General features: G+C 42.6%; 1 protein-coding gene across 2 annotated transcripts in view; it reads right to left on the bottom strand.

The window, feature by feature from the left end:
- Positions 1–24,991, bottom strand: part of NOTCH2 (notch receptor 2) — an 85,197-nt gene that overhangs the window by 41,774 nt on the left and 18,432 nt on the right. For both annotated transcript variants that reach the window (XM_035333011.1, XM_035333010.1), the window contains exons 3-8: positions 24,282–24,541; positions 23,256–23,591; positions 17,113–17,235; positions 2,548–2,781; positions 1,562–1,717; positions 246–434 (exon numbers count right to left, since the gene is read on the bottom strand). In XM_035333011.1, the coding sequence (XP_035188902.1) occupies positions 246–434; positions 1,562–1,717; positions 2,548–2,781; positions 17,113–17,235; positions 23,256–23,591; positions 24,282–24,541 (1,298 nt within the window). The remainder of the gene's footprint in view (positions 1–245; positions 435–1,561; positions 1,718–2,547; positions 2,782–17,112; positions 17,236–23,255; positions 23,592–24,281; positions 24,542–24,991) is intronic.

Raw genomic sequence — 24,991 nt, 5'->3', positions numbered from 1 at the left:
GACTTCCTTCGCTGATACAGAGATTGGTTTCTCTCTGTCCTCTAATTGCTTTCTACCTCCCCACACAAATGCCAAGTCCGCCTGGCTGGTGCCACCATAGAAAGTTCTCTCTGTTTCATTTAGCCTCACCCCATTGCAATTTGGTGTTCCACCTCAGCAGAGCTGGCAAACTTTCCTGTACTGCACCTGCTAATTTTTTTTCCACCTCCACTGGAAGCCCCATCCTTATCAGAAACTCCCCTCACCTGGCATACATAGACACGTGAATCCTCCGATTTTATCCAGACAGGTGGCATCGTTTTGGCATGGATTTGAATGGCATTCGTTGATGTCCATTTCACAGCGAGGTCCCGTGTAGCCCTTCAGACACTCACAGTGGAAAGAGCCTTCTGTGTTTACGCACTTCCCAGCATGTTCACATGGATTGCTATTTGCTGCAAGAAAGATAAGTGTGTCTGGCAAAACGTTTCCTCTGACCAGGAAAGCCACAGAATCCTTTATTAGTCATGGTCTTTTCCAGTGGTCATTCCTTTCTGACAAGCAATAGAGAGGAAAGGACTGTTGATTGCACTGGGAAAGGATACTGTGGCTGAAGAAAACCATGTAGCACTTACTTGCCTGTCAGAGGCAAAAAGAAATATTACCATCATCACCAGTGGACCACAGGACCAACTCAGGACCATCTTACTAATAGCAGTTATTAAGAACAGAGTACTGAGTGGCAGGGATTAGAGTGGCTGGTGCTCTGAAGGCTTTATCTCTAGGTCATCTTGTACTTCACTCCTGAGGCTGTCAAGATGCTGCCACAGCCACAAAACAACCAAACTAGTCCTTCTTGTGTTTTCAAAAGGGAACAGTTTTCCAAAGGGCAGGTCCAAAAAAAAGGTCTGTAAGTCCAAGGCAGGCTAAGGAATGAAATTCAAAGTGCTTTCTAACAGTTCCGTGCTGGTTAGGGACTAGCTTCATGCAGCACACTCTAGCAGCATGAACTAGCACACAGAAAACTATGAGCAAGTCTGTGAAAGCCCAACTGATCCCCAGAGCAACACAGTAGGATGACAGAGAATTACAGCTTTAAGAGCCCATGCAATCACCAGTCTCAGAAGGAACTCAAAAGATCCAGACATATTCTGGCTGTCAAAGAGGCTTTACATCTCTCTACCAGCAGGAAAGCTGCAATAGTCCCCACGCAAACTGAGGTACTTGTGTTGCACTCCACAGTTTTAAGTGTCAGCTTAATTATTGCATCTTTGTGCACACTCCTCACACAGCACTGCACAATAAAAAAAGTGGTCAAGTCCATCATCTCACTGCTTTCCATATTCCAAAGGCTAGGAGTTCAAACACGGACAGCCACTGTGACTGAGCTCTTTGCCTCAAGTCTCACACAGTATTTAAAACTCATCTAGAGACACTGAAATGGAAGGGGGAGAGCAGGAAACGAGGCTCACTTACGTTGAGAAGCTATGACAAAATGGGTATTCTTACGCCTCCATTAGTTTATAAAGCAAACAATACAACCCACTGTTAGCGTATTCACAAAGTGCAAAAAGAAACTTACCCATTGCACATTCATCCACATCCTCAGTGCAGTCTGCTCCCTTATGGCCTTGAGGACAGGTGCAGATATAGTGTCCATTCACAGGATTGGTATCACACAGAGCACCCTTCTGGCATGGATTGCTAACACATGCATCATCCAAGTGACACAGCAGACCTAGAGAAGCAGACAAGAGTCCATTCAAAGAAGTGAGATACAGCAACCAGAACACATTATGTAATCAAATTAGCGATTTGAAATACCAGGATGAAGACTCCCACAGCCAGAAACTTAAACAGTTTCGTATAGGCTTCATCCCATAGACTACCACAGGGATTTGACCACACACTTATAAAAAATTACATTTAAATACAGACTCCGTGACTTCAGAGGTCTCTTCAGCACTCTGGAGTGCTGCAATTACTTGTTACCACCAAAATCTCCTCCTGGGAGCAGTTAACTAGCTCTTATTTCTTATGAATGATGATTTTTCTGTCAGCTGAAAAGATAGGTGCACATGAAGCTGAAGCACCCTTACTTAATTCAGATACACTGATCACCTGTATTTCCAGTAGTAGTTACGGGACATTTAAACCTACCCTACAACAGCACATTTCCCATTATATCATTAAGCTCATCCTCACTCACAAATATCTAAGTTTGCCTCCTAGACTTTTCAGTATAGTTATTATTACAGAGCAAGTCACCTTCATGCATGAATTCTCAGGCAAATACAGGCCCTGCTATGGGCTGGAAAAGCATCTGCTTTCCTTGCAATATGAACTGTACCATTTTGTTTCTTCCAGCTTAATACAAGTACTTCTTTGTCCCTAGCTACAGAGGTTTAAGAGGTCTTTGCTCATGGACAGCACATTCTTCCTTTTGTCCTGCCAATTTGGCCACAAAGCGTGTAAAATAAATGCACAGTTTTAAGTAAGTGCATAAACTTCAGAACTAAGAACTATCCTTCATGGAGTGCAAGACCTACCCAAGCTTTCCATCCTCACCTGCTTTTCCTTCAGGACAAATGCATGAAAAAGAAGCCACTCGATCAATGCAAGTAGATCCGTTAGCACAGGAGGCCGTGAAGCAGTCATCGATGTTCTTGCTGCAGTCATCCCCGCTCCAGCCATTGACGCAGACACAGGCATAGCCTCCATTGTGGTTGGTGCAGGTACCTCCGTTCTGGCACGCATTGGGCTGGAGCTGACATTCATCAACGTCTTCAGTGCAAAATTGGCCTGATACAGAGAAAGGAAGAAGTTTAATAAAAGCTCAGACACTCTGATACAAGAAGACTCCAGCACGGACAGCATAACCAAGCAAAACACCTCTCCAAACTGACTGCCAATTCTTATTTCAGACCTTGGCAGGCTTGAGAGGTGGGCCTGTGTGAACCTCATGATGTTCAACAAGGCCAACTACAAGGTCCTGCACCCATGGCCAACAGGACAAGGGACGTGATTCCCAATCACTGGAAGTGTTCAGGGCCAGGCTGGATGGGGCTTCCAGCAGCCTGGGCTGGTGGTGTCCCCACCCATGGCAGGAGGCTTGGAATTGGTGGGCTATAAGGTCCCTTCCAACCTAACCCATTCTGATTCTATGATTTCTAGGACACTCAGAAAGGCACAAGCCTAAGAACTTCCAACAGCACCACCACTGTCAAATTACACAAGTCAATTGGCATCCCTACATGGCTCCAAAGAGGGAGCTGAACTTAAAGAAAAAAAAAAAAAACTAATAAAAAAGCCAAAAACCACTACCGTGACAAAATGACTACTCTCCAATGAAACACTTCAATGAACAAATATCATGGGGGGGAGAAAACAAATGTACACTGCGTCAGGGAGTATTAAGGAAAAGAACCACTGAGTATGACCTACTGAGGTCAGCTTCACAGGGCACTGAATTTCAGTTTCAGCTCTAAGAAACTCTGCAATTTGTGTTTTCTAACGTGTTTATTCATCCACATCCATCTTGATTTGACATTAAGAAATATAAAATATTGATGCAAGTGGTTGGTTTTATTTCAATACTTATGGCATGGTTTACTCTTCAGAAGAAGTTTTTTTTTGGCTTAAGTTTTAAGGTATTCATTCTTATTTTGAGTTTCTTCAATTAAGAAAAAATAATGGCTAAGTACCAGCTAGTTTCTTCCCAGGCTGATATATGGGTACACACATACAACCACACAGTACTGGTCACAGTCTACAATCATCTTGATGTACTATTTGTAAGCTTTGTTACATTAAGAACTCTAGCCCTGAAAGCTTTATTTTTCCCCTTATTTCCTTCTAACATATTTTAAAAAACCCTTGTTAAAAGGTCGATATATGTAGCACCAAAAGATCTCTTTATCATGCAGTAAGATTACATTTGGCTTTTTTTTTTTCTCCCTTTCCCCTCCAGCTGACACCATGACCTCCCTCATTGCAGTAGCTTTCCATGACTTGGGCCAAGACCGGTTTAAGTAACTGCATTGCTATTACCAAGATCCTCGTGTTCTTCATCTGCAACTATTTTATCAGGTGCACATTTATATTTGTCTGGAATTCTCCTCTTATTCCAAGAATAAGAAATTCAAGAGCAGGGCCCGTATCTTTCCTGCCAATTTTCCTGGGCTCTGGTTTATTCAGGATTGCCAATTTAAAAGTACTTATTAGATGTTGCTTAATAGCCACCGCATTTAATAATGGCCTAGGAATTATGATGCAAGCGCACACATCACCACTCCCCTTCCACTGATATACAGAACTAAAACATTTATTGTCAGCCAGAATGTAAAAACGCATACCACTATAACCATCTCTAGTTGTTATACTCAAACCATGATTCCTTTCGTTTTCACAGTACATAAATAAGTCGTAGCCTTTGGTCCAGTAAGCCCTGGAATTTTTCCTCTTTGCGGCAAAAGAATAAAAAAAATAGAAATAAGAAAGAAGTTGCACAACTGACTTTGTCCTGTGCAAGCATTCCTTCCTACAGCAAGGCTGCCTCAAAACCAAAATTTTATCATTTGAAAGAATTAAATAAAATTTTAATAGTAGTAACAACAACAGTTTTCAGAATTACCTCACTTCCCAGATTACTTAGTGAAGCAGTTGGGGGTGGGAGGGAAATCTAACACTTCATATTGCTATCTACAAAACAGCTCTCTATATTATAAAAAACAAAACCATGCATTTGTCATAGTACAAGTCATTTGTTCATTAGCTTTCAATATTAACAACTCCATTAGCTTATCAGAAACCAAACAGAAAAGAGTCAGTTATCTCAGACTGGTTCCTAGCAGTCGTATGTATCTTGCAACTCATCAACACAACTGACTTCCTTTCAAAAAAATAATCAAGATGTTATTTGCTTATTATAAAAGATATTTTCCTTCTTTTCTTGGAGGGGGCCCAACCCAGATCAAAGAATGTACACTGATGAAAGCTCATCCGCAGCATGATTGTTTTGCAGAAACGTTCTTGCAGCACCTACATCCCTCTTGCGACTGCAGCCAATTTAAACTCGGTGTCACTAAAGCGTGGACAGTTTTCAGTTGCCAAGCCATGCAGTACTGTTACGCCTTTCTCCAAATCACTTGCCCTGTGATATACTAAATAGCACTCCTAAAATATAAGATCTTTTTTAGAAAAAAGCAAAAAAGCAAAGATGGGAAAATTACCCCTCTCAAGCTCTCTGGATTTATTTACTGCCCATTTCAAGTGTCACTAGTATTATCAAACTTTGGGACTTATTTAATTTTTCTTATCACTTTTACTCCGCTTCTCTAAAGGACAGCATCAAGTGACATCACTGATGTACTTGCAATAACCATGTCTTAGGCCACTCCATATTTCCACCATCCTAAACTAAAACAAACTTTTATTAGGTCTATCAGCATCTCCCTCTCAAGAGAGGAAAAATACAGAGCTACTAGATCAGTCATATTTGTGTTTAATTACGGACATGAATCAAACACAGCCCCATCTTAATGCAGTTTGTTTTAAAAACAAAGGGAATTAAACTCAATATGAGAGAGGCGTAAATGAGCAATTAACTATTACACTTTACTATTGGATATTTTAATGAAAAAAACATGTTCTCCATTGAAGTTATAATTGAAATCCAGACTAAGTTCTGGGCCAATGATATAACAGTCAAAGGCAGCATAAGGCAAGCTGTGCGTATCAACCTAATGACATTCAGAAGTACTCAGTCTCATCACGTTCAGGCGAAATAAGTAACAAGTCTTGAATGATTTAGGAACTTTTTTTTTTTTTTTTAAGTACTACAAATGCCAGAGTACTGAAGTCCAAGGCACTTGTTAGTTTAAAAAAAAGGAGCTGCTGAATAGACATGAATATAAAGCCATTTCGAGTTCACTGAAAATACTTGAGTCCTCACTGTTGAAGCGTGAGTTGAGTGGCTTAGAAATGTATTCTGTAGCCCAAAGTCTTCCAAAGAGAAATTAAAACATTATTTTTAAGAAACCCATTGGTTCCTTAGACAGCATTTTTGAATCTTTAGGTGTTCATAAAATGGTATTCGTGGTCAATATTAGTAATTCTTCAATGCAGCTTTTTCTTTCAGAAATTTGCGTGTATCTATAAATGGATTTGAAGAACATCCTCCCTCAAAGGAGCATCACCAGTTACTTCTCAGTGAGACTAAAGGGTGGCCGCAAGCTGTCAGGGCCCTGAAAAGGCGGGTTTGCCCTCAGAAAAGGCTTCAACTCCTTATGCAAATGACATCAACAGACAAGTATTTTGAACAGCTGCTGCAAAGAAAAGATTTGATGCTTCTGTTTTTAGCAGCCTAGGTCTTCAATGTGGTGTCTGTCCTGCGAGCTTCCTGAATAACTTCTCCACAGCAGAGACTGACCGCTCTTCCAGTATATGACATAAAACAGGATTTAATTTTAAACTGCTCTAAATAGTCTTCATGAGACTTCTGACGGTTTACTGAGGTAGATTTAAATCAAGCAAGACAAAAAAAATCTGAAGGTTTACTTGAGGGACGCAGCTTGACTTAACTGTAACTGAACCAAGTATATTTGCTTGTAATTTACTTGGAAACCTTGTTTTCTGCTTGCTAAGAAGAAACAAGTCTTTCATTCAGAGAACCCAAATTCAACTTCTAAGTGCAAACTCTTGATCCGTTTAACTAGAAGTTTCTATAGGTATTTCTTTACTTCTGCTTTTTTGCTACTTTCAATTGCATTTCTAAAAGAAACGTAAATGCAGCGTCAACTAGTGACGGTATGCCCTTACACAGGGCTGGGAGCTCAAATACACAGCATTTTAATGGGAATGTAGAAACACGCATACAGAACGTGACAAGAAAGGAAGCACAGATTACTCCAAGAAACTAATAAAAGCCTAACCTGACCTTGATATTTGCAGAGCCTGGGAAATCAGCAAAATGCCAACTCAGGTTCTAAGTGACCTTGTGCAAAGTAAACAGCTAGTCCATGTGGTATTTCAAAATTGAAAACTAGAAGTAGAAAAAGGGAACAGCCTTCAGCTCTTAGTGCTTTCTGCCCACTATGAAACTAGTTACTTCCCGTATGTTCCCCCTCAGAGAAGCTATAAGGAATAAAGTAGACCAGGCACGTGGGCTGCTTTGACTGATCCCCCTGCCAGCGCAGCAGGCACCGGACAGGGGCTCAGGGAGATTCTCCTTTGGCAAACACAGGATGCAGTGGCTCTGGGCCCCTCATGTCGTTGTACCTGTCCTCACTGATGAGAAACCGCTAGATTGTTCTCCTAGAGCTCTTATGATAAGAAGAAAAAATAAAGCCTGATTTAAAAGGTAAGGCAGCGTGTTAAATGAGTGCAACCCTACACTAAAGGAGCATTAAGCTCTAGACAAAGAAGAAACCCAAACAGCCACGCTGGGAAGCAACAACAGATGCATCCAAAAGCTGATCCTACTGGACCTTTTGCATAGACCCCAATTCCAAGACCTCCTCTTTGCATAAAACCCAATTCCAAGACAGGAAACCGGACTGATCCTACAGCTGAACGCAGGCAGGACTTTCTGCCAGTTCAGTTGGAGGTCTTCGTCTTTGGCAGACCATATTTTCCATAAAGGAGAAAGTTTTCTTGGCCTCTTAACAGCTCTCCAGCAGTAAAGACTGCTGATGCACAGCTGGAGCACCGGATGCCACAGCCTCTGGAGAGGAGATCTCACATACAATTTACGCACTAAAAGCATTTAGCAGGACGAAGGATGTAAATGCATTACTGTGCCTCGAAAACAGGGCTGGGAGGAGATCGCTGCATCCATTTCTCTCAAAATGATGACCACCACAGCACTGGACTCAGACTGAACTGGAAGTCAAAATATCTTAGGAGTTTGGTGATACCAGAAGGAAAAGGTAATTCGGTAAGAATCACAAACTGCGCCTGAAGTCTGTAAGAGACTCACTAGAAGATGAGCTTCAGGTTTCAAGGCACTTTTTCTGCCACCATCCTCTCAGTATCTCACAAGCAGCATGCCACTTGTCTCAGACTAGCACTGCCCTGTACAAAGATATTACCAGCTCCCATGGAAGGGCTACCCTGGAAACTGCAAAGCAGTATATTTAGGTAGAATCTTTCAGGAAGAGCAATTTATTTCACAAAGTATCGCAAAGATCGTTGTACAGTCTTTGAACATTAACTGTGTAGCTGAAGGAAGCACATCTCATTAGAGCTGTTTACTTTTTCCCTCTTTCAGAGCACTGCTAAGTCACAAGGTGAACAGCGACTTATCAAGGCTCAAGAACTGGCTCAGAGATAAGAAACGGTGTTTGGGTAAATGGCCACTTCCAATTACGGCAGAAGGTTAACCAGCACAACACCTCAGGGGACCGTACTGTTCCTTCCCATCTCTAGCCATCCATGCAGATGTTCAGTATGCCAGCAGGCAGACCATGTCTGTCTGGGGAAAGACATTTTTCAGTCCAGTCCTTTCCTGTAAGGCAAGGACAACGCCTATGTTGCTTGAGCAACCCAAAGCACTTTGTTCTGTTCGGTCAAAACATCAGTTTCCTCAAGTTATTTTGCACGACTCCTTAGTAAATGGAAAAGCGTAGGGAAAATAGTGTAGAACCATCGGGAATTCTAATAAAATGGCATTTGTGAAAAAATACTTAACCCCCATGTTTTTGAATTGTGCATTTGTAAAAACATTCAATTAATCTTTAACCCACAAAATTATTCTTACCCCTTGAAAAAGCTAAGTTACAATTAATGAATACATACAGGCACTGGAGCATCTAATTAGTGACCTGGAAGATGAACAGTAGGCAGCAATATCTTTAACAAAATAATATTTATATTATCCAAGAAGAAGCCAGAGAACCTCAGAGAGATTCAACCAAGTGAGGTCACTGGGTAGTACAACAGCAGACATGGTTTGATGCAACAAATGGAAAATGAAACAGAAAAGGAAACAGGCTTCTTGTTGAAAGGTTGAGTTAGACACTCCTTGAGGAAAGACTTCGGCTCCCCTGGAAGAGTTCAGTGGGGACTTCTACACAACCCACAGCTCTCATCAACAAAATAATATCACCGATGAGATATTTGACCACAAGGAAGAATAACTAATGCAGACGGCTGTATAAGAGCAGTGGCACAGCCTCAGCCTACGAACACGCTTCGCAGCACTGAAGCCACCACCTCTTCACAAAGAGGCTGAAACTGGGGTAGAGGTCGGAGTCCAGCAGAGCGGCTGAAGAGAAGCATTTCATAAGAGACTCACAAAGTAAATATTACCGAGAAAGACCGATTATGATACAAGTACAATACAACAGTTATCGCAAGGAAGATCAAATGTTTTCTTCTGTGTATTTTGCCATGTGCTGTATTTTGCTTTACTGACACAAGGTATCATCGAAGCAAAGAACTTCAAACTTCTCTAAAAGAGGTGGTGTCTTTACACAGACAAGAGCGTACCGAGCAACCAACAGGCAATGCTGACAGAAATGGATCTCACACACGTGATGTCCAAGTCACATCCAAATTCCAGACCCTCTGATGAGACCACCTCAACAGCTTCCTGTGCAAAATCTGATGAACATGACTGCTACTTTCAGCTTCGAGGACAGCTTCAGGCACACGCAGGAATTCAATGGACTATGCTGTCGATATCTGCGAAATGTCTCCCCATTTGCATGGGTTTAGTAAAGATCTTTCCTTTTTAAGTACTGAAAAAACGGCTCAGGCCAAATACTTTTTCCCTTGTAAAAGCAAGGGGCATCACAGTCCTGAAAAAATATTCCTTCCCAAGGATCTCACGGCATCTTGCTTCCCTTCGAAATACACAACCACAGAGCAGGAAAGCAGTAACAACCACTTCCAAATTTCAGGTGGGGTTTTCTTTGTTTTGATGTTTTCTGTATTTTGTTTTGTTTTTATTTAGATCTTCCTCTTGAAGAATGTCAAACAACATCCAACATATCATAAAATGTAAGAGGGTAATATAGAATTTGAACAACTGAAGATCAATCTCTACAATTGTAGTGAGCAAACATCTGTGTTTATTTTAGACTAATATGATGGGGGAAACAGTTTAATTTCATAACCGCACTAGGAAGCATGTACTGGAACTAATGGGCTTTTACAAGGGATTTTACAGCCTCCAAATACAAAACTCTGGGCTTTAGGAGAGTTATGCATGCCCTGATCCACCAAGCACTGCCTGAAATCACTCTGCAGACTACTGGGGAAGGAGGGCCACTCGGACAGAGCTCCTCAGAGGCAGCATTACAGATGAACAGAACAGCATTCAAGAAAGATGACTGGTGCACTAATAGACTGGTTTAATATGGCAGAGGCTGATGAAATGACTGGGTACAGCGCCAAGATAGAGAAGTGATCAAAAGGAAATACACATCACCAAGCTACACTTCATTCTGCCTTTCTCTTAAGCTCCTCTGGAAAATCCAGTAAACCAGGGAAATCCCTAACAAGCAGAAAGTCCTGCAGGGCAAAACAATGACGGAAGCTAAACCTTGCAATAAAGGCTTCATATTCTCCAGCTAGCTCAGCAACGCATCTTTATTAATTACCCAAAGACAAATCACCTCGTTCCAAGGATGATGGAAGGGGCAGAAACTGCCAGAAACAAGGCAGCTGCAGATAAAACAACTGTTAGCTATTAGCCTGGTCTCAGAGCACACATGCACCAACCCAGACTCGGAGTGGTCTAGTCTATTTTGTTTTACAGCCAAACACATGCAAGATGTACTGAAAGCTTAAGACAACTCCACAAGAGATTATTTGGCACATCTGATCACAAAGAGCGTTTCCCAGGCTGGAAAGTCACCAAAGGCACAATGGAAGAGGCAGTAGCATGGACTAAATCAGATGCTGTCGTTCTGTCATCGGATCAATCCGGCTGTTAACACCTGAGGTGTTTTATTACAGCTACCTCCTCACCAACGCTTGCTATTGGGAAACAAAAACCAGCAGGCAACAAACTGGAAGTCATGTACCTTTTCCAGAATTCACGCTGGATGAAGTACAAATGGTGTCAATTTGAAGCCTATGAAATCAGTCTGCTCCACACTACACTGGAACAGGCATCACAAGAACACCAACATCCAGGATAAAGTCTGTTCACATCTGATGCTTCAAATCATTTGTACGCCCAAGTTAGAGCTGCCAGCTCTGGAACCTGCCCACATGCTCCCTTCTCCCTTTGTATCTGCCAATTCAAACGTGAAGGAAGAAAAAGAATCATAATCCCTCTTGGCCTCTTTCATAGAGCTGCCTCTTGGAGATCCCGATGATAGTGACAGCAAATCACCGACCAACGTGCCAAGTTTGGCAGAGTCAGATCTCAGCTAGCACCCAACAAGCTTCAGTGCTTTTTAATACAAGTTTGGAAAAGCACCCAAAAGTCCACCATCGCCGCGCAACTGGAAAAGGCAACCAGGCAGGAGTCTGACCCGGCCTCCCTGTGCCACCACAAAGGTGAGCACTGCTCCGTGCACATCAGCCAGAACAAGAGTGAAACCCTGGCAACATTCCCTGGCAGGTGATACTACTTTCTAGAAAGTAAAAAGGTTGTATATTTTGTCATTTAGGAGACAAGATTATGATCCACGTCAGAGTCTGCTCCACCAAATTTCAAGCCTTTTAATATTTTTTCCCCCAACACTAAGCATGGCTCGTTACTGTACACTTTCTAATACGGCAGCTGAGGAAAGTGGTGTTCAGCAAAGAAAGTCTCAAAAAGAAAATACCAGAGCATACGACCTTACATAAAAGTGTTAAACATTAGCCTTTTGATGTTTATCCTCCCTTTTTAGCAAAGAAAAGTCACGTCGGCCCAGAGTTTAAGGCTGGGATTTTCAAAGAAAACGAAGGTAGAGAGCAAATACTGCTCTAATTAAATAGGAATCGAATCCTTAACTCCCCTGTTTGAAAATTCCTGCCTAAAGCTCTGCAGAAAGAGTAACTCTTGTGCTAGTGTTAAAGAGCATATGACCAAGCTAGCAGCTATTTTAATTAAAAAGCATTGCCCTGCTGCCTGAAGAGCTTTTCTGCTCAAGACAAACATTTGCTTCTTAAGCTAGCTTCCAGTGCTGGAGTTATTTGGTGGAGTCAGCTGTTAACACACTGTGCTTTCCTTGAGACAAAAGTCTCCTGGATTTTAAAACACACAGTTCTCTGGAGCCCCCTTTTCAGGCAAAAACAAAGCCTAAACAAACACACTTGCCATGGGAGTCTCACCCTCAGGGACAGAAATGAAGGAGGCAAACAGGCCAAGCCTGCAGTGCAGCAGGATAATGCTGGCCTTCCAGAATTTGCTTGAGCACGGACATGGCATGTCCCCCACACCCGTCCCACAGCTCCCAGTGCAGCACTTCTGGAGAAAACAGTGCAAAGGACTAAACTGGATGGAGGACACAAAAACTCTGTTGTGCTTGGTGAAAGGTGACCTGGGACAGACTCACGCTGATCCTCCAAAACTTCCCACAGCTAAGCAGGAGTCTTCCTCGGCCAAGCCAAACACACACATTGACAGCACTTTATGTTACTCACTTTAATACCCAAAGTCTTCCTGACACAAAGCTGCATAGGCTAGATTAACACAGCCAACAGGTGCATTTTAAAGGCAGCCTTGTTTCTTCATCTGAATTGTAGTCTGGAATAACTGAGCAGCCCTTAAAGCCTCACTCTCACCACCTCCTCGCAAGGACACCCTAACCTTTCACGCAGCCTTGCAGCCCTGGACTGCCATTGCTTTCTCTCTACCAGCTCACCCATGAGACCTCTCCATGAATTTTAATTCCTGATCCCAAGCAAACAAACAAAAAAAGGCAGCTGGATAGGAATTTTTGCTAGATTAGTGAGTTAAAGTGCCTCACTCCAACAAAGACCAGAGCCAGCCCAGAGAAAGGGGAAGGGTGCCTAGGAGCAGGGAGAGAAGGCAAAGACACTCGGACAGCAGCAAGCCATCCAGTTTGTTTAACTATTGCAAAACAGCAGCAGAAAGCAGTCTTTTACGTGTCACAAACATGACCCAGGATTTTGGGCTAATTTTAACTCAAATCACACCTGCAGTATACCAAGCTCTCTGGCCTGCCAGGCACGTAAGAACAGACTTCAGTCTTTCACAAAAGCCTCTCTGTCTATTTCCAAGAAATCTGCAACACTGTGCCCTGCGAGGACACAACAAACATCAGCCCTGACAAAGGATGTAGCCCAGGACAAGATAAAGTGATCCTTAAACAAAACAAAAAAAATCAGCTAACATTCAACAGCAGAAGAGATCTGGAGCAGCTTCCCCAAGACACATCCAAGATCATCTTGCCAGTTACAGATTGAGGCAGCTGACAATCATTATAACCATATGAAATACAAGAACTCTGAAGGTGACAAAAACATTAGTAACAGCAGGAATTTCCCGTGGTTGTCTTTGAAAAGCAAGATTTTATCTTTCCGGAAAAAACAGCACATGAGAAAGAGAAGGCACACACATCAACAAAGGAGCAGTGAGCTCTGTTAGAAGAGTAGGAAATGAGATGGAGAGCAAACGGTTTCTCAAAAGCTGGATTCTAGTACCAAACAGAAGAAGTTAGAAAAAAATGCATGCTTGTGTAGTGCAGCCTGCCACCTGTCAAAGAACCACAAGAGGCAGATGGTTACCAAAAGGAATTGCAACAGATTCCGTTTCAGTAAAGGATGCTTTGATATCTCTTTACACAAAATTGTTCTTCACTGGATGGAGTACAGCTTCTTGATTCTTCCTGATTTTTCTAACACGAAGCGAGAATGGTTTCCTCAATGACATGAAGCACAAATCACGCTAACAAACGTGATAGATCTTCATCCATGGTGCAAAGATTAAACAAACACTGAAACAAACAGACCAATTTAAACTTTCCCAGGATTGCTTGACAAGTGTTAGCAACAAAAGACTCCACAAGAACTGTTATGAAGATGGCACATCTACAAAGTAAAAATGTTTTTATAAAATTTAACATCCTTTTGCTTTTGACTGATGCTTGCTTACAAGCACACGGCTCTGGGCCTTATTTTTTATTTATTTTTAAACAGCACACAATGTCCTGTGAACTCAAGGTCTCATTGGAGGCTTCTGATTTCCTGAAGTGTTGACTTTGTTTTACACTGCTGTGCTACAAGTATTTATCAGGAGAGACTCTATAAGAGTTGTTTGTTCAGTTCTCCCCTCTTCTCTAACCTTAGTGATGATTTACAATGTTATAAACCATGTTTGTGCAAAAGATGGACCTGCTCTTATAGTATATTTCCTTATTGCTGAGTAACTTGTTTTTATTGTAGCTCTGTCAGAATCAGCTGCAGTTTAGCCTTGGGAAACAGGCACCTCTCTCCAAACTATCCTAGGGATCCACCTCCCTTCCCTAGTGCGTGCCCGGCCTCAGTGTCACACCTCGTGTCTCCGTACACTGTTATATTGCATCTTTGTGGTCTCTCACTGAAGATGCAGGAAAGGGATTGAAGTGCATTCAAAGAAAGCTTCTTTTAAGAAAATACACTTTGGGGGTGTCACAGAACATCATCACTTGGCCGCACATTTAATGGGCAAAAGGAAAATTACAGATACTATAAATTAATTCTTAAAGACAGGCTTGCCAAGAGGTTTTCGGCATACACGCTTTCAAGCAGAGCAGCTTAGAGAAAGCCCCAAATACAGCCCTTCATCGCCATTGTTAGCCATCAGCCTCCCCAAAACACTCAGGCCAGCAGTAACACTGCAGGGGAACGGTTATCACCAAGGCATCCTGCGGACAAGGGCACCGTGCTACTGCCTTGCTTATGTCAAACACGGTGACATGAACACGCATAGCTGCTTCCGAGCTTACTCATGTTTTAGCTCAAACACCAAAATGGTGCTGTGCATTTTGGACAAGATAGTTCAATTCCCCAACGGCTCTAATGCTCATAGTTCAAGCAGCCAAACTGTTGTTTTCTGAACTGTGACACCAGTTTTAGCTCCCAATTGACCTGAGCCTTGAAGTCTAGGAAGTCAATGGCCTTGAGAAGACATTATCTAAAGCCACTGCTGCACTGATAATCTTAACTTCGCCATAAACGCAGGAAATTCTCAGAAAAAGCATTCCACTAAATTGTTTTATAAAGCCATGGGAACACAAAACTGGGGGACTGCCTCTCTTTCCAGGGTTTCACAGGAGGGAAGCATCCTTCACGTGTAAGATTTTCTGAAGAGCCTGCGCAGACAAGAGACAGACAGCACAAGACTAGGCCACAACATGGGTCCAATGATTTTTCCCCCTACGTTAGAGCCCATAAAGAGGTACAGAGTGGGAACAACTAACTGCGCTGCAAAGAGCTTCAGTGGTTAATCAGAGAGACAATCTACCACAAAACCAAAGAGAATCACAACCTGTTACCACCAAGGTCTCTTCCAGGTGAGTTGCAGAAGGCATCCCCAGTGAACAGCAGCCACCCACCCAAATCCTGCGAGCCAGGCTACATTTATGATACCTCCACAAATCACAGTAATCCCTCATAAATGTTAAGCTCACGCTGTAAACGCTCATGGTCCATTATCTCCTCTGTGCTTCAGGAATAATCCCGAGACTGATTTACTACTGACATGTTAGAAGACATAACAGGGTTTATAATTCCTGCAGCGTGAAGCAGTATTTCAGGGGTCACTGAAGGGTTGCTGGCTCTGCACCCAAACTCTCTTCAGGTTTTCCTTTGCAGGAAACCTGAACAACATTTAGACATTGAGGCAGTATAGAAGAAAGGGTATTTGCTCATCGAAGGGAGGACTCATTTTCTCCCATTTATACCAGGTTTCAGAGAGCTATGCAAGCCATGAGTGGTGCATTTCCCTCTCTTATGTGGTTTCACCTTTAAAATTGTGTATTCTTAAGTGAAGTTAATGAGGGTTCTTAATTGGCAGGCCTCCTTGGCAGTTAATGACAAGTTTATAATGAGAATGATGCTCTCTGCGAAGAAAAGCTAAAACAACATGAAACCTTTGGTCTCTAGTAGTCAAACTCTTCACACAAAGTTTGTCTGAGCTACCATTCACTGCAGATGTTCTGGTTTCAAACATTATTTTCTAGATGCAGAGAAGATTGTACTAGAAGTTCTTCAGAACCAGGAGTTCATTCAGGCTTATGCTCCGAGGCAAAATACCTTAGTTTACTTAATAAAAGGAAAACTGCATGTTAAGTCCATGCCTCAATGTTTTAGGGTTGATCCTTTTCCTATAATTCTGAAAAAAAAAAAAATAAATGGCAAAGCTGAACCCAACTGAAAAAGTGTGCCAGCTAAGAATGACTAAAAAATAAAAAACCCAAACCGGAGGTATTTGTTTATTTTTGAGGTATAGAGACATTTTGTGACTAGAGATGACACTGAATTTCCTGTAAGCTGCTTCCTTACATCATGCATAATGGTTTCTTGAAATTCACATTTCCCCCCCACCTCCCCAGACACACTCAGAGTAAAACAGACTCATTTATGAAGCAAAAGTAGCTTTGTTAGTTGGAGAACTCCAGATAAGAATCAGCACAGTAGGCAAATAGAAGCAAAAACATAAGCTGCCCATGCACAAGCTTCTCTTCCCTTCCTTTCTCCCACCTATGCCTTCCTCCAGTTTAGCCCTTTTCTTTAGCAGCATTACCATTATCTACACAAGGATCATTACCCCCATTAAAAATGCCCCCAAATGTGTCAAAGCACCACAAATGCACACAATTGTAATAGGAAAAGCCATGCTCTGTACTTCTGTGAAATATACATCCTCTCACAAACTAATCCATACAAGCAGAAGTGCAACTCAGAGTCGCACTGCATGGCAGCTCAAGACCCACACAATTTGTCTGTAAAAGTCACATGCATGTAAGCCTGTACCACTGAGCAGTGCAGTGGGAAATTGCCTCGTTTTGTGGTGGCTTTGATGTAAGCAATCTTCTGAAGGATTCACTGACATCTGTCCCCCAGACTGCAGAACAAGGTACAGATGTGAACTACATTCAGCCATTTGCAACTTGAGTCGTATGTTGAGTGAAGGCCAGAAATCCTGCATTTCATTACGGTAAAGTGTGTGTTCTCCATGGTACATACCTGTCCACTGGGGTGGGCAGCGGCAGTTGTACGTGTTCACACCGTCCACGCATATACCCCCGTTTTGGCAGTTGTGATTTGGGCAGTCATCCACGTTCCGCTCACAGATGCTCCCCTCAAAACCTGAACAAAGCACAAACAGCAGAGTGAAACGGGCTTCTCAGAATCTTTTGAAACGAATTCCTCTTCTATGCAGCTTCCCCCACAAACCTCATTTTTGTTTGTTTTTCTTAAAGACCTGTCCTGTTAACCTAATCCTGATGAATCTCCACATAGCAAGCTGGCCAGAGACATCACTGAACACCTTTGCATGCAGGTCAGATTACACAGTCAGAGCACCAGGACAAGCTCTTCCCATGGCAAAAAAGTAGCTGGTGTTCATTTTGTGAACCTCTCAGGATTGTTCACGTGCTTTGGCTACGTCAAGGTAAGATCACCCACGCTTTGAAAATTCAGCTTCCAAATTCCTCATTTGGCCTTCCTCAGCGTTAGGCAAATCAATCAATTAGTCACCACCCAAGCAATGCTGATAAGCTAAGCCCTGACTGAAAATGAGAAGAAACCAGACACCTTTCCCCAGTGAAAATCAAGGCTTAATGATCACAGTCACTCTGGCAAAATACCCCTTCTCCACCGTGGTAGAATTCCCTTTCCCTTCCAATAAGGGGAAGTAGGGATGTTAAGGAAGGGAGCTGTCAGTAATCCATCTTCCCCTCGATTTCACATTGCTGCTTTACCTCACGCTTCGTTAAACAAACCTGCCATTTCTGCTGGACGAGATAGCTATTTATCAAAGCACAAGTGGATGCATGCTAATGTGGATGAAGTAAATGATTCCAGAATGCATGCATTAATTCAAAACATCAGCTCTGCCTCTTCACTGCTTTGGAATGTAATATTAACATGACACAGCCCTCTCATCCCAAGCTATGCTTTAACCCCCCCTACGTTTGATGCCCTGTTCCAGACAGTTCCATAACATCTGCATCAAGTTACACAAGTCCTCTAAGCAACATCTGATCCAACACAGACCCTGCGATGTGGCAGATGAGGCTGAGACTGGAAAGCTCTGAAGCAACTTCTCCAGACTATGGCTACTCCCAAGAGACTCGAGATGATTCATACCCATTCCCACTTTCTCAACTCCTCCGGTAATACAGGTAAAGTCAGAAGCCTGGAGGAACACTGTTGCTAAGCCATATCGAATGGATCATGGTTCACCAGCAAGGAAGAACAGGCTCTGTGTAAGGCCACCGGCAGCGTTACCCTCTTTATTCGAAGCCCTTCTCACCTTCACCCAAGATCCTGCAAGCCTCATCGCAGTAGGGAAGGTTTAAACTAAGAAAATAAATGGTTAATCCAAATCAGCACAGCAACGCCTTCCTGGCAAAAACTGCTGAGGAACGACTACCAAGGAATACAATTAATAATCAAGTTACTATATTTAAAACTGTGCAACCACAAATGACCAAAGATTGAGCTGTAAAACACAGGAGTGTCCTATCAGCTTGTTTTTGAGCTTGAGGAGAATCATCCCACTGACCACAGATTGTGCTCATGCCAACAACGTGATCAGCATGGAAATGCACCCAGAACCGCAAGCTCAGAAGGGTTAAGTTCCTATCTTCTCAGCTTGGACAAGCCAAAGACCAGCCCTGCCTTCCAGTAGATAGGTTCCTGAGAGCAGGCACTTATTCAAGACCATCTCAGTGTACTGCAGGCAAAGAAAGTGGCTCATGGATTTTGCTCAATGAGAGCACAGAAGTCACCTCAACACTAAAACCTCCCCAAGCCACTTTCACCAGCTATACTAACATCTAATTGCTGGCCCTCAGGCTTCTCACACAAATGTAGAAAGCCGTTCATCCCACCCCCAAAGCAGGAGAATACCACTACAGACAGCAGAACAGAAAAAAAAGCAGCTAAAAAAAAAACAAAAAAAAAACACAATGCAGCAAAAGGTTCAAGAGAAATGTCACACATCCAAGCGAGCTCAGTCAGAAAAAAAAAGACATCTGCAAGGGAAATGAATCAGGAAGGGCTGAAATGGTAAAGATGACACTATTTTGAGTATACAGCTGAAGAAAACACAAGTTTCCTTTTTGGTAACGTCCCAACTCCCAAATCCCCTTTAAAATTCTTCTTACTCTAGAGAACAGCTTTGGCTTACTTTCAGACCATCGAAAAGCTGTAAAGGCAGGACTTTCACGTCGGTTTCAAGCCCAACATACTCTGCAGTATTGTGACCTGCCGAATTTGTAAATAAAGCTGGCCGAGGTTCACTTTCATTCTTCAGATCAGTCCTTCAGAGCCATGGCAGTTTGGGCCAACACACCTACACTGCACCACAACGTGCAAGAAGCTGCTGAGACACAAACCTTCTCCGGCAGGGTCCCGGGACCCAATTTTGCAGCTACGTCATCTGACTCTTGTCCAGAGAGCCAGAGAGTTCACTATTTGGGTGTATTTGGACACCTGACCCTGCTTCCTGCTCCCCCTGTGCTGGGAGCAGCATGTTGTCCTTTGCTTTCTCCCTCCCAAAGACTTTTGCTCTACATCTCTGAGCACGGCCAACTGCAGAATGAGAACCGCCAGGGGAAAAGCGTTCCCACTGTTAAAGGCATGCTCTTCCTCCTCTCGTACAGAGGGATACCAGCAGATAAGTTTACTCCTATGTCACCGGTGCTCCACAGCATTGAATCCAACTCCCTCCAAACCCTAAAGGCCTTCCCTTACTTCAACCTACAGATTGTGCAAGACCCATTAAGCATGGGGGCAGGACACCTGAACAGAAATACCGATTTACCACCAGATTCAGGGACTGAGGACGAGAAGTTAGCGATCTCCACGCTGGAACCGGCCTGCACCGTGCTATCGCACGAGGACGTTTCTGGGCAGAACCCCTCCCAGAGCCGCGGGCGGCGCCGGCTTCGCAGCGCGGTGGGTTCGATGCTCGGCGGCACCGCGGCACGAGGTTACTTCCTCTTCCCAGGAAGTGCTCCAGCTCTCGTAAACAGCCCGTTCTGGCCTGACAGACAGTTTCCTGAACAAGCCCTTGGAATTCCCTAGGGTCCTTATCTTAGTTAATGGGTAATTATTTTGATGGATAACAATGAATAATCACTTTCCCAGCTAAGAACTTCCTCTATTGACTTGTTTAACATTCCATTGAAGGTTAGATGCCAAAAAAACTCCTTTTTTGTCAAACATTTATAACCATGAGCTCATTCTTATATTTAAAGAGTTGTTAGTACTTCAGGTTAAGTCTGTTTCACAGGAGTATTTTTTTTACTACGACTTTCTATTATGATGACCTAACGTGCTTACATGTCTACGTGCTTGCCTTGAAATCAAAATAAATAATCAGCAAGGCCCAGAGGAAAAACAATTATGCTGGATGGTTAGAAAAAAAAGAAGTTACCTTTCACACAGATGTAACATTGACAGCACACATCTCTTCACTTACACTTGCCACCAAAAGCTGACTTCTCCTAATACACATGGCTTTATGAATTACCTAATGGAAGATTTGTGTAAACCCACGACAGAAATGGGAACCTGAGAACTGAGAAGCATCAGCTTGACTACACGGTATGTGAACAGCACTTGTGATACTGTAAAAATAATTTGTACAAGCTGCTGAGACGTGTAACTCCAGGTTGTGGGGTTCCTCTGTATTTTCAAGCTCTCATCCTTGAGCATCTATATTCACAAGAAAAATGAAATTCACTCAAACGCAGGCTTTTATGGGAAGCATGATCCCATTTCAGCACCCGGAGTAATTTAATTATGCCTAAATTGCTATTCCAGTGCAATCAGTTTCTTCAAAGTAGTTTCACAGGATGCAAAAATCATTTCAAAAGCCATTCCAGCAGTTCAAGCTGAAACTGCCTCCTGCCTCTATGACCTTAACACTGGTAACATCTTAAGGCAGTCCAAAAAGAAGCACTAGAGCAATTCCTTTTATAGTCACAGTATCATCAGCTCTGTTCCAATTCAGAGATGGAGTCTGAAGAGGAATTCCTAGTCCATAATCTTGGCACCGTCTTCCAGATGAGCAGGACTTGTTCACCTTTTCCCTGTGTGCAACAGGCCACCGATCCCAAAACTTCAGGAATTTCACGATGGATGCTTTATTCTAAGGGGGCAGAAATGGCTGGATGCCTTGCCTTTATCAAACGGTTTGATGTAAGCATTTTGGACTCTCCCACCTCTTTTTTTCCCCTCCTGTTTTTCAAATGTCTTGTTTTAAAAATGAAATTAGCAAAACCATATGGCCAGCTTTAGTGAATACAGGAAATACAGAAGTGAAGGTCCTCATAGCAAAACTAACTCACCCCCACAATACATTTTATATTGGAAGTCCAAAAAGGCAGCTAATAATCCAAACCATTTGTGAGCAGTGTGGGTGTGTAGCTGTTACTATAGTAATCTCATTTTCATTTCCTGACCATCATGTAGCCAGCCCACACACTTGTCTAAAGGAAAGTGTGCTCCTACCCAGACTCACATCCCTGCACGGGAGTCACAAAAGCAGACTGCCTTATCAGCAAAGGATCAAGTCCTTCAGTCTTCCTTTCCTCTTCCCCCCACAGTGACACTTCTGCATGAGATCTTGGATTTCTTGTACTGCTTAAAGAGAACCTAAGAAAATTCTGAAGTTTGATGATGGAAGTGATCAAGCTGTTAATCCAGAGATATCAAGACGACAATTTTGTTTTAAAATGAAAATGTCAGCTTTCATTTTTCATTGAAAGAGACGCAAACCAGAAAACAACTGTTGCTTACAGCATTTTCAAAGACCCTGTATGTTTAAACACTTTCTTCAAGCACAGCTAGAAACACTTGCTTTCACACAAACAATGATGATACAACCTTCTATTTTAAGATCAACTTTCCTAATTTTTTCAGAGTCACGTGCTTGCTCAGACTACCCTGAAATTTGTCGTGCATACCCCAGCTAAGGTTGGCACCATATATTTAAGGTCACTTGAGCTGACAATTCAAGACAAAGATCTCCAAAAAGTATTCTTTACAACTTAGGTTCTAAATACTCTTTCCACACATACTTATGACTCCAGCTAATCCTCATGAGAATGCAGTCAATTCAGCATTCATCCTAAACAGTATACAACAGCAACATCTTTCACATAAATAATAAAAGAAAAGCTCAAGGGAAGAAAGTTTAGTTTTCTAGATTACCACACACTAAGTGTTCATGTGCCAGACTGCAATACACTTAAGTGGAAGTCTAGTCAAAAGCATTTCCAAACATTCAGTTTCCCATGGACTGAATTACTCATTAAAAATATGAACCTAAAAAAAAAAAACCACCACACTTATGCAAAGAAAACTAGTGCTGCTCTGTGGTCGGTATGATACGTAGATGGGGGGAGCAGGGCAGGAGGAGACTGCCAGGGTCCCGGGCAGGTCATTTGTAGAGACAGATGCCCTTGGTGACTGGAGCACAGACTTGACAGACAGAATCAATACGGTCAGTCCATGGTACTGAGTAAGCATGTTATCTCTCCTGTGGATGAACTCAGAGAAACTAACAGCATCAGAAAGCAAGTAAATACAACTTACCTGGAGGTAAGTTACAGGACAAAAAGGGTATGGTGAGCTGGAAAATGTACCCTGTAAGATTTGGAAGAACTCGAGGGGAAAAGGAAAGGAATAGAAACTAGTGTGTTTTAGTGATAGAGACTGAGAATAAAGAGACAAACGTTCATTTTCATTCAAGCACTGATTTTAACTGTGACCCTCATTAGCACAAACAACCTCTTTCTGGGTGTTAACAGAATCTGGCATTCTAAATGACCTTGAATTGACATCACTTTTTACCTATTTGATTACCTCTGTTTCTCATTGAGTTCCAAAGAAATCTGTAATCTTCTGGCTGTGATCTAACCAATCCCATTGCTCACCCATCCACAACATTCCTCTCCCTTTCACAGTATGAAATACTAATACCCAGAAAGTAAGATTCCAGCCGAGCTCCCCACCTTGCTCAGATTTCTCCACTCAATCTTACAACAGTGTCACACATATACTCCAAGGGAGAAGTTTTCAGAAGAACATAGACAGGAACACAGTGACAAGGCTACAGAACCTAACACTTAGAATAAGTACCATTAATTTACCTGGCAGACAGTTGCACTCAAAGGTGAAGTCACTTGTTTGGTGACAAGTTCCTCCGTTCATACAGGGTGATGGTGAACATGGCACATAGGTGCTCTCGCAGCGATGCCCTGTATAGCCTGGCTTGCACTGGCATCGGTATGAACCGGGCACGTTGACACAGGTCCCCCCATGTTGACAAAGGCCTGAAGTGGCACATTCGTTCACATCTATCTCACACTTCTGGCCAGTGTAGCCAGACAGACAGATACAGGAGAACTTATTTCCCGATACTGTACAAGTACTTCCATTGGCACAAGGTTGAGATGTACAGGCATCGATCCATTGGCAATCCTTTCCTGTAAGATCAAGATGTAAGAAACTATTAATGGGGAAAAATAGTTCCATATTTCATGCTTCATGCTAACTCAAAATGGTTGGTGTACTACATCTTAATCTAAACCACACGTGGAAACTTAAATACATTTTTACAACATTTGAAACCAAATCAACTTGCTGATTAAAGTAGGAAGCCATTTTATTTGTAGGTTACCAGCAAGATATAGGATGGTGTTATTTATAAAAATAACCCATGACCTAAAATCATATCACACTGACATTCTTCTACTTTCCCTTCAAGAAAGGAAGGAGTGAGTTTCCATGCTTCTCCTCAGGCAAACAATTAAAAGTTTCCCATAGAAAGGTTTTGCTTGCCAAGTTTACTACTTTTTTTTTTTCTAGAAGGTAGACTATGAATTCAAAGTGTAACAGATTTGAGAATAGCTTCTACAGTCAGTTTTCCCATGTGGACAACCCCACAAGATTTAAATATCTTTCTGTTTATGTATAAAGGGTATGGAGTTTGACTCTCTCTCCCCACCCCCCCTTTTTTTTTTTTTTTTTTTTTGGTCATGAAGTCATCTGTACTTCCTCTCGTTTCCTGTGCTAGAGCTATTAAATTTGAGAGCACATTACAGCTGCCCCAGAACATTCTAGGACTGAGGAATTCACAAAAGAGGGGGTCCAACGGCACAAATGCAGAATCCCACCTGTGTAACCTGGAGGACAGACACACTCATATGTTTCCTGGCTGTGGGGATGACAAGTTCCTCCGTTCAGGCAGGGCTGGGACACAAAGCAGATGTGCGATTCGGAATACTGACAGTCCTCTCCCGTGAACCCTGGAGCACACTTGCAGGTAGCCTTTCCTATCAGAGACGTCGTTTCACAGGTTCCCCCATTCTTACAGGTATTGCTTTCACAGGGGTTTCTGTACTGACAGTAGTCTCCAAGAAAGCCTTCTCGGCACCTGCAATAGAGAAGAAATTACTTGTGGCACATTCACCTCAAGCCTCGGCGGTGTCCTGGGAAGATAACAAGAACAAAGTCCCGCCCCCATCTAAGCTCTCAGAATTTGCCATAAATAATAGTAATACTGAGCCCCAAATGCTAAGTTCATAGATGTAGCAGACGGGACCTTCCTCTGGGATTGAGGAATGTCAGTGAGACAAGTGACAACTTCAATTTGTAGTGAGAAATCATTCATTACAAAATAGTGAAGTACTGCATACAATCAGGGCTGCATTAACAGCAAGAACTTCTTCTTGCACTTCCTTTCAAAATTTCAGTAAAAACCCGAGTGCTCAAGAACTGCTGACTAACTCCTTGCACCTTTCCCCTTCTAATAAGTGCCCTTTTTCAGAATGAAATCCAGCAGACTAGGTAACAGGTATTAACGCCAGGTATTATCCATCTCCCA

This window comes from Oxyura jamaicensis, chromosome 8 (genome assembly GCF_011077185.1).
Source record: "Oxyura jamaicensis isolate SHBP4307 breed ruddy duck chromosome 8, BPBGC_Ojam_1.0, whole genome shotgun sequence".
NCBI lineage: Eukaryota > Metazoa > Chordata > Aves > Anseriformes > Anatidae > Oxyura > Oxyura jamaicensis.
Note: the sequence above shows the minus strand (reverse complement) of the source record. Positions and strands in the feature narration are given on the sequence as shown.